We start from the raw sequence: 9,913 nt of genomic DNA on the forward strand, positions 1-9,913 counted from the left end.
AACTGACAGAGTACATTTTGTGTCACAGTCAGACTGCTTCCAAAATTTGGTGTCTCCTATTGTCATACGAAGAATTGTCTGAAAATTCCTTATATGTAGCAAAAAATTTCGAGGCACACGTCTCCCTTATGCCGTCGACACAAACTAAATTTTGTCTGCCCACCATGCGTGACAAAGGTCAGGGCCTCAGCATCGATTTTCCAATTTCGTCACGTCAGTGGGCCACTCCTGTGGTGCTGATGCAGAAGCCAGATGGCGTAATGCACCACTGCAGCGATATTAGACAGACGGTCAACACACATATCAGAGACACATATCCGATACGCCAGCCAGAGAAGTTCTTGGTGAAGTTGTCAGGAGCTAGTATTTTTCACAGATTAACTTGCAAAACACATACCTGCAGCTGCTGCTGGACACCACTTCACAGTGTTCCTTAGTGCTCAACACCTTCTTTAGGCTTTATCAGTTTGTTTGCCTTTGTGGAGTCTCATCTGCATCTGGAATTTATCAATGATGTTTGGAGCTGCTGATTCAGACCATTCCATGTTGCATAAACTTCTTTCGTGATATCTAGGTCTCAGGCTTCATGCAAGAAGAGCGTTTACAAAATTTGGAGGCAGTTTTCCAACGTCTTCTGAAAGTGGCGTACGTTGCAAATTGAAAAAATGTAGTTCATTTCCCCAAAGCTGCAATTTTTGGGTCATGTACTGAGCAGAGATGGCTTCATCCCTACTTGTGAAAGCCTTCATCATCCTGCCAGTGCCCAAGAACTTGAAGGAGCTCCAGTCATTTTTTGGTGAAGCGTTCGTATTGTACTACGTTCATTCCCCAAGCTGTGCACATCTGCCATCCTCTTCACCAACTTCGTCAGGGATGTCAGACTTATCTGGTCTGCAGACTCTCAAAAGTCTTTTCAGTCCCTCAAGCAGTGTTTGTACTCCACTCCTTGTCTGGCTTCTTTTATGCCAGATAGACGCTTAACCCTGGCCTGTGACACGTAGCAGTATGGCGATGGTGCAGCCCTGTTGCATTGCAACCTATATGCACAGTCCATCACTTATGCATGAAAGACGTTTTCCAACATGCAATGTAATTATGCGCAAGTGGAAAAGGACGTTGGCTATCATTTTCGGAATTACAGAGTTTCACATTTTCTTGTATGAGGCAAAGGTCCTACTCACCACGGACCATAAGCCACTGGTTTCCTTATTCAACCCTAATCCAAAACTGCCAGACAGGACTGCCCACCAATTACACAGGTAGAGTCTCTTCTTCAATAATTATTGTTATGATATTTTATACTGGTTGACGGCCCAGCATACAAATGTGGATGCATTATCGTGATTAGCAGCGAGACTGTATCCAGATTTGGACCAACAAAAGGGTCCCTGCTTCACCTTAGATGTTGCTGTGAAGCAGACTTCGCTGGATTTTCCTGTGACAGCACAGGAGGTCATGGCTGCCACGACAATCTGGCTTTTCCAGACAATTGCTTCACCTGTCCAGATAGGGTGTGCCCAGAGCACACTCTTTCAGGAATGTATTCATCGTAGCATACGACTTTCTCCTAGATGATCGACTCAGCCTTGCCCAGGGGTCCTCGTGCTTACCACAGAAGAGTAATGCTATCGAATGGTTGTCCGTTCAGAGTTGCATCCTCGCATACTCCAACTGCTGTATGTGTCGTACTGGGGTGTAACTCACGTGAAGGCTTTGGCATGTCATCACGTTTACTGGCCAGTGATCGACCACAATATTGAACATTTTGTATAGGCTTGCATGACCTGTGCACAAAACGAGGCTTGAGCAGCCTTGGAGCGCTGTAGGGGCAGGATGCATGTCGATTTTGCAGTCTCCTTTTTGGGGAGGATGTGGTTGGTGATGGTCAATACATTGCCACATTTACTATAGAATGGAAAGCTGTCTTCCACGACATCGATGGCAACTGTTTGCATGTTGATCATTTTTGCTATGGAGTGCTCCCCCATGAAATTAATGGTCACAAGTTTGTGTCTTGGGGACTTGAAGACTTCTATATATGCAATGTTATGCAGCATTTGACTACCACCCTGTTCCACCCATCATCTAACTTGGAGGTGGAGTGCTCTGTGCATACGTTCAAGACCCAAGTGAAGTAGTCCATGTCTGCCTCATACCGAGAACATGCACTGCCCAGTTTTCTCGCTATGCGCTGGGGCAACGCTGGTTAATGGCTGTAGTCCAGTGGAACGTTTGCACAGACGCCAGTTGTAGGGTCTTTTGAATATGTTGCACACAGAGTCACCTGCCCCAGACCATCGTGGACTCCCATGTTTTCCTTATGGGTCTGCCATTGGGGCTCAGTCTTTCGGCTGGCAGCTGTTTGGGTGGGTCAGAAGGATCAGCAGTTGCGCTGGATGTCGGTCGGGAGCAGCTGATCCGTAGCACTGCTGTTTTCAAGACGTTGGAGGGATGGGGTAAGCAATGGCATTGTTCCATTGGAAAGCTTCCAACTGCGGCAGAGTGCTCGACCTGCTGCGACCCTCACCACGCCCTCCACCATTTTATTTTTGACCAAAGAATAAGGTGACAGTGGTGCTAGCCCTACCGCAGCATAACTCATGAACTCTGAAGTGGCGACCTCTTTTCCCTACTTGCTAGTGGTGGAGTTTCGCCGCCACCTATATTGGTGAACAAACCATTATCCCAACCACTTCAGTCTTTTACACCTTCAATGGAGCAAGCTGCTTCGGTGTTGTCTCGTTCAGTGATTATCTGCTAATGGGGAATCTCGTGCTCTCTCCAGTTTTGCGCTGGAGCTCATGGTACAAACCAGACCATTCGTGGTCCAACGTGCCGTTTCCATGGGGGAAGGTTTTAGTATCCCTGCCAGCAGACATCGAGATGGATGCAAAGAAGCTGGCTGGTTATCAAGCGGAGTACTAACTTATACTGTCACAGAAGGTGCGGGTGATGTGTACCATGGGGAGAGCTACAATAGACCAGGCCCAGCAGTTCTAATTATGACTTCAACGCAAATGTATGAGGCCTTTTTATGCGCAGTGCCTCATCTGCGTGCTTAGTTGTAAGTCGCTCACATTGGTCGCATTGTAACTTTTTTCTCCTTGCTCGTTCTGTACACGGTGTTTAGAGTCTTTCCTCCCCCATAAATTGTACAGCAGAATTTTCATTATGTTTGCAGGCATAGGTTTTAAAAGATTTGTACGCATATAGTTATTAATAGTAACCTTGGACTTATTGCAGATGACGCAGTCATTTATGATAATGTAGTGTCTGAAAAAATTGCGTTAATATTCAGTCATATCTTACTGAGATTGCAAATTGGTACAAATGACTGTCAGTTTTCTAAAGATTCTCAGACATCTAAAATTATGCACATCATAAAACGGAATGCGGAGTATCCTGTGATTATAATATCAATTATTCACAATCAGCATCAGTCAAGTTATTCAAATACCTGGGTATAACAATTTTGAGGGATATGAAATGCAAAGATGTGCAATCAATCTACGAAGGAGACAGCTTGAAAAACTGTCATGTGACCCATTCTAGAATATCACTGAAGAGTATGTGACTTTCCCAAATAGCAGTAATGAGTTATTGGACGCATACAGTGAAGGGCACCGCGAATGATCACAGGTTATCCTGCCCCTTGAGAGCGTGTCACGAAAATGTTGAATGAACTGAACAGACAGATACCCGAACTATGCTGTGAAAGTCTGCTTACCTAGTTTTAAGAACCAATTTTGAGTGAGCAGCCTATCAACATACTGTAGTCCTTACATATGCTAACACAGAATTAGACTTACTACAGCATGCAAATAGGCTTTTAAAGATTCTTTCGGTACCACAAATGACAGTGAAATGGGAAGAATTCCTTACAAGTGATACACTAGAAAGTTTCCACTTCACAGTGGTTTGTAAAGCATAGGTGTGGATGCGAATGTAGATATCATGTAACTTGTAATCAGAATAAATAATAATTATTCTAGAATAAGGAATATGTTCTATAGAATTTGGAATCATAGGAGAGAAGCGGTGCCAAATTGAAGCTATACGTTTACCCTGTCAGTCCAAAGCTTTCTCTTTGGATTACTAAAAAATAGTGAAACATGGAGATGGTGGTTTAATATTTGTGATGTTCTACATAGCCGCTCCCCACCTGAGTACAACACCGAGAGCGTTCATACAACCATGTGGAACCACCAGAAATATCCTTGTTAAGGATTTGTTCAACTGGCACATCACATTGGCTTGAATGTCAGTTATGTCGTCAAAATGTTAACCCTTCATGTGAATGTTTGCACTTTGTCGTTTTGTGTTAGGTTAGTACTAATAACACCAGTCTCGTCACCTGTGATGATTTTTGCTGGACACGAATTGACCACACTTTGAACTTCAAGTGGCACTGGGCATCCATGCGTCATTGTTTTTGTTCGCGTGTCAAGGCGAGAGAGATAAACTTAGCACACTTCTTCCTGTTCTTCAAAACATCCTGAAGAATGTCTTGAACACGTGCGGTAGTGACGGTAATCCATTGCAATCTGTGACACAACAACGTTGGCACACAACAGCCGCACGTGCACTACTTAGCAGTGCCGATAATAACTGACAGCAGCTGACCTCACATATTTGCCAGAAATAAAGTAAATCTCTGAACTTTGGAGTTTGGCGATGGCTGATAACTGCCAGCAGAACTTAGAGGTCCAGAATTTTTCATATGTTCGGAAATTTGAAATTGTGTTTGTCTGGTTGCAGAAACACTGAGGAAATATCCACCAGCTCCAGTACTCAGCAGGGAGAGCAATGCCGAGTACCAGCTACCCGACAGTGACATTATCCTTGAGAAAGGTACTAAGGTTTTTATACCTATGTATGGTCTGCATCATGACCCAGAGTACTTCCCAGACCCTGAACGCTTTGACCCAGAGAGGTTCTCAGAAGAGCAGAAAGCCCAGAGACACCCATATGTCTACCTGCCATTCGGAGAAGGACCACGCATTTGCATAGGTGAGTCATTGAAGCTACTTTGGGGTGATAACACTTATGTATTACATCTCTATTTGTCAAGAGAGAAACAGATAATGATAGGAGTGAACTATTTCTCTGTATCTTTGTAGATGAAACACAATAAAACATTAATTTTTTCCCTCCAGAAACGATGAAATGTTCTAAAATGATACAATAGTTAAAAACAAGAAGCATTTCAAATTTGAAAATTCTCTCTGAGTTCTGCTGGTGAAAAACTGGTAGGATATTTTAATCCATGAAACTGCTGCAACAACAAAAGAGGCCAATGCACTGCTATTGCTTCAGGAGCATACTTCTTCCCTTACTTCACAGTGACAGCACCTTAACTGCAGGTGTGTGTGTGTGTGTGTGTGTGTGTGTGTGTGTGTGTGTGTGTGTGTGTGTAGTAGAATGAATGATGAACGAATTCATGCAGCATCACAAGTGCTGCTCACAACTCCTTCTCAAATAAGTTAGCTGACTATGTACAGTGATGGTAGTCATGTGCTACAAATCATACTTCCAATGCATCACTCTTCTCCATTGTGGCAATTGCTTGACTTGCACACTGCAATCCCATTTAAAATCAACCAAGTTAAAATATGTACACTATGCTTACTGTTTGTAAATCACTTTGATTGTTGCACTCCTTACTTGTGAACTGGCAAGAGTTGGAAGACTTCAAGCTGTTAATGCTTTGGAGTCTGACCACAAACTCTAATTGTATTAGTAATAATAATAATATGTGACAGCACCGTAGTAGCTGAGGAACAAAGAATTTTCTGGAGTACTGCGGTGCTATCTACAACTTGGGAAGACATTTCCTTGAGCTATTTAGCATTTGTTATCTATATGTCTCAATTTATCATCAGTTATTACAGGACAAAGCACAATATATGTGCATTGTGAGTGGACTGTGTGAAGAACCTGTAACCTCCTCCATATGAATGCTACTAACTGAGCAAAAGTAATTATTGATAATTTACGTAATTATCATTAAAGTCTTACAAAATTGTTATAATAGTAATGATATTATGAAAATAATTCAGTTTCGTAACTGAAATACAATAGAATTGTTTAGTTTTTACCCTTCAGAAAATATCATTTTATCCCTGAGGGCAACTACCCTTGCATTGGGAACCACTGTCGTAGAGTATGTCAGCAAAGTGCAAATGCACATCGTCTACAGTGGAAATGCACATCGTCTATGGTGGCACTATCATTTAAATTGATGTTGCTATCTGCATTATCACTATGCTCAATAATGAATGTGGGTCACTGAACACATCAATCAATTTACAGTGATGGGTACTACCAGATATACTATATAATCGTGAGATGATCATAAGTCTGTAAACATTCAGTGGTGCTTGCCATCTATTAATTCATTCTAGTTGCTTCCCTCATCTTGATATTATATTTAATGTATGTGAGTGTAGAGTAAGTTTGAAAAACTAATTGGGCGCAGTGAGTGACTGAGAAAGAGGCGTTGGTCAGAATATGGGAAAGAAAAATTTTGCAATTTATAAGGAAAAGAAAGAACAATGGGATGGTCAGCTGTTGCAGTGGAACTGTTTGATGGTGAACACATTGGAAGAAACAATTTGTGGGAAAAGAATTAAAGAAAGGAGAAGATACAAGATGGTGTATGACATTAAAGGAAGTGTAAGCAATGTGAAAATGAATAGAACAGTATGAGGCAGAAGGAATGGCTAGCAACTACCTCTTGGAATAATAATAGTAATAATAATAATAATAATAATAATAATAATAATAATAATAATAATAATAATATTTTAACCTTGCATGAAATGTGGAAATTTTGTTCCTTTACAATAAAACTTTTTCTCTTTCTTTTTGTTGCAGGGATGAGGTTTGGGTTACTGCAGACAAAAGTTGCTCTTACATATATGCTTTCAAGATTCAGCTTTGAACCAAGTGAGAAGTCTGTTCACCACCTGACCTTTGAGCCCAGATCATTTGTTCTCATGCCAAAAGGAGGTATCCAGCTGAAAATGAGAAAGAGAAACCAATTGTAGCGTTAATTACAAATGCTTTAACATTTTGTACTTATATATATATAAAAACACACACACACAGTTATATATATATATATATATATATATATATATATATATATATATATATATATATATATATATAACTGTGTGTGTGTGTTTTTTTAGCACATCTTGTCACATTATTTCTAGGGACTATAAAGCTGCTGTAATTAGCAGTTGGATGAGATGTAACTATATTTTATACCACTTAATCTACTATATTATAGTTAATACAGTACGTCACACAACTCAGTTTTTCTGAGCTCCATAATTATAAAGATAATTGTTCTAAATATGCCAAAATATACAAGAATATTTACTACTCAGTAAACAGTGATTTCTTTGAAATCCATTGATATGTGCTGTTTGCTACTAATGATTATCTTTGACTGAGAGAGAGTTTGGTAGAGAGTCAAATGTTTCACTTGACTTCTCACTGTGTAAGCATAATAGAAATTATCATTTCAGATGAGACTGTAACTTTTCTGATATGCTCTGATGGCATGTTAGATCACTGTAAGGTCAATGCTGTAAGATTCATCATGTCATGATCAAGAGTTGATGATTCATTTTGCAGAGCATTAGTTCACAAGTAGTGTTTTCACTTGCTAATAAAGAATCTGCATCCTGAAACTACTAATGCCTTATATTACACTTGAAAGCTATGTCACAATACTGAATAACTTATAAATTTGTTTATGATGGTTTTCTCTATATTTAAGCAACATTACATTGAGAAATCACTGAATTTTCTTGAGATGAGTGTATATACTTTCATTTATATTTCAGGTAGCAACTGTTCTTCCAACAGAAAAATTGTGGTGCATGTAGCATACCAGCTTCGTTGCATCAAATCTTAATAGAATGACTTTCATACTTGGACTTTTTGGCAGTAACTTGCATCAATAATCTTTTCTCTACTTAAAGTTACACTGAGTGGATTGTGCAAAGAATTTTAAAGTTCTGTATGTTGCCTGTATACCTGCTGAAATCAGTATGTGGTTCTAAAACTCCCTACTTCATCCCTATTCTCTCTCTCTCTCTCTCTCTCTCTCTCTCTCTCTCTCTCTCTCTCTCTCTCTCTCCTCTCCCTCTCCCTCTCTCTCTCTCTCTCTCTCTCTCTCTCTCTCTGTCTCTCTGTCTCTCTCTCTCTCTCTCTCTCTCTCTCTCTCTCTCTCTCTCTCTGTTGGCGATCACAACCAATGTCAGTCTGACTCTTGATCCATACCTTTTGATATAATACATGCATATGAAGTTATTGATGCATATAACATAAATGTCAGTTTTTTTAATATTGTATTTTATATTTGTTTTGACAGAACTCTTCTAGTGCAAAAAACTGTAGGGGTACTGATAATATTTCTATGTTATGTCGCTTGAAAACAAAATCATTATAAATAATGTTATTATGACTTAACCAATGAAAGTTTTTCATTTCCATTTGAGGAAGGAAAAGTTTCCATGTAAATTCCATATTTTAGAAAGTAAGTATTTTTACTAACTTTACAGCTTTTATGAAACAAATTTAAGCAAGAAGTTACACATTTTAGCCACTGAGATACCATATTAACTGTGTGTTATGCGAATATTTTACTACAAATTATTCAGTTTTGTATGTACTGTTCAAAAAGATTGCCTGAACCTTGATAAAATGGAAAGAATGTTGAAATAAGATGCATGTATATGTTTTGCTTACACAGTAGCCAGTGGCAGAAGGTAATTCTTATATAACATAAATACATTACCTCTAGAAGTGGCACAGAAGGTACTAAATTGAGTATGATTCTATTAAAAACAACTAATTGTCCCTTGCATAATATTAGATTTTCATATCATCAATTAATGCCATACATAAATATATATGAAATGTCTCATTCAGCTCTCATTTATACATTATATCCACTGTTGTTACTTAAAGAAATTATTAATCCCTTATATTACACTTGAAAGGTATTTCACAAACTAAGTATGTTCACCTACGAAGATGGTGCAATAGCTAAGTGTCTAGCCAAATTCATGACGAACAGCGATCAGATCTCAAATTTGACAGAGCTTTCCTTAGTTTATATTTTTATGTTGCGTGTTATATTCTTTGTGGCAAGTAAATTATTGAATTTTATTCTGATCATTTAACAATGCACATTTAATAAACTAAAATAAAAACAGCAAAGAGCTACTGTTAATAATGCCATTTTTTTAGAAAGAATAGTACTGTTACCAAATTCAAATTGGCAGGTTCATCATCAGATGGCTGTTAACATTTAAGATTCGATATACTTTATATTGTACATGTGCTCCTCCCTAATTTCATACTAAGAATTAACCTGCATATTCACATTACCATGATCTTCTCATCATGTCAGCTTGTGATAAAATAAATCTTAATGAAATATGTGCCCATATATGCAGGACAAGAAAAAATAATATTCCAATGTTGGAGATATTGCCGAAGATGGAACAGCTAACTCATCATATAGATTTAAAAACCTTATATTCTAATTTCACTTAGTAATTTTCACTTGTTGTCCTCAAAAATCCATTCACAGAACTTACCACAGTAGTACCCATTTTAAATACAATTCTGTGTTCTGTTTACTTATTTTCAACTTATAATATGGAGGTCTCTCAATGGAAGAAGGTAAGAAGGTAATCTGATATTTTTCAGAAATTAACACTCATTGGTTAGTTGAAATGATCACTCTTCATAGCAGCTGTCTTAATTTGTGCTGTTTAGTAAAGTATCCATTTATTGTGAAGGAACACTTAATTAAGCACAAGCATAGGCATGTTGACTCTGTTTCATTTTCTGTGTGAGTGCCATAAAATGATAAAGCCATCAAAAA

The 9,913-nt window shown here is 38.7% G+C and overlaps 1 protein-coding gene across 1 annotated transcript in view; it reads left to right on the forward strand.

The window, feature by feature from the left end:
• The window catches only part of LOC126272549 (cytochrome P450 6k1-like), a 122,382-nt gene extending 115,292 nt beyond the window's left edge, over positions 1 to 7,090 (forward strand). Inside the window, exons 7-8 of the mRNA XM_049975467.1 lie at positions 4,759 to 5,010; positions 6,877 to 7,090. Coding sequence (XP_049831424.1) covers positions 4,759 to 5,010; positions 6,877 to 7,049 — 425 coding nt within the window. The 3' untranslated portion in view covers positions 7,050 to 7,090. The remainder of the gene's footprint in view (positions 1 to 4,758; positions 5,011 to 6,876) is intronic.
• Positions 7,091 to 9,913: the final 2,823 nt, after the last annotated feature.

This window comes from Schistocerca gregaria, chromosome 5 (genome assembly GCF_023897955.1).
Source record: "Schistocerca gregaria isolate iqSchGreg1 chromosome 5, iqSchGreg1.2, whole genome shotgun sequence".
Taxonomy (NCBI): domain Eukaryota; kingdom Metazoa; phylum Arthropoda; class Insecta; order Orthoptera; family Acrididae; genus Schistocerca; species Schistocerca gregaria.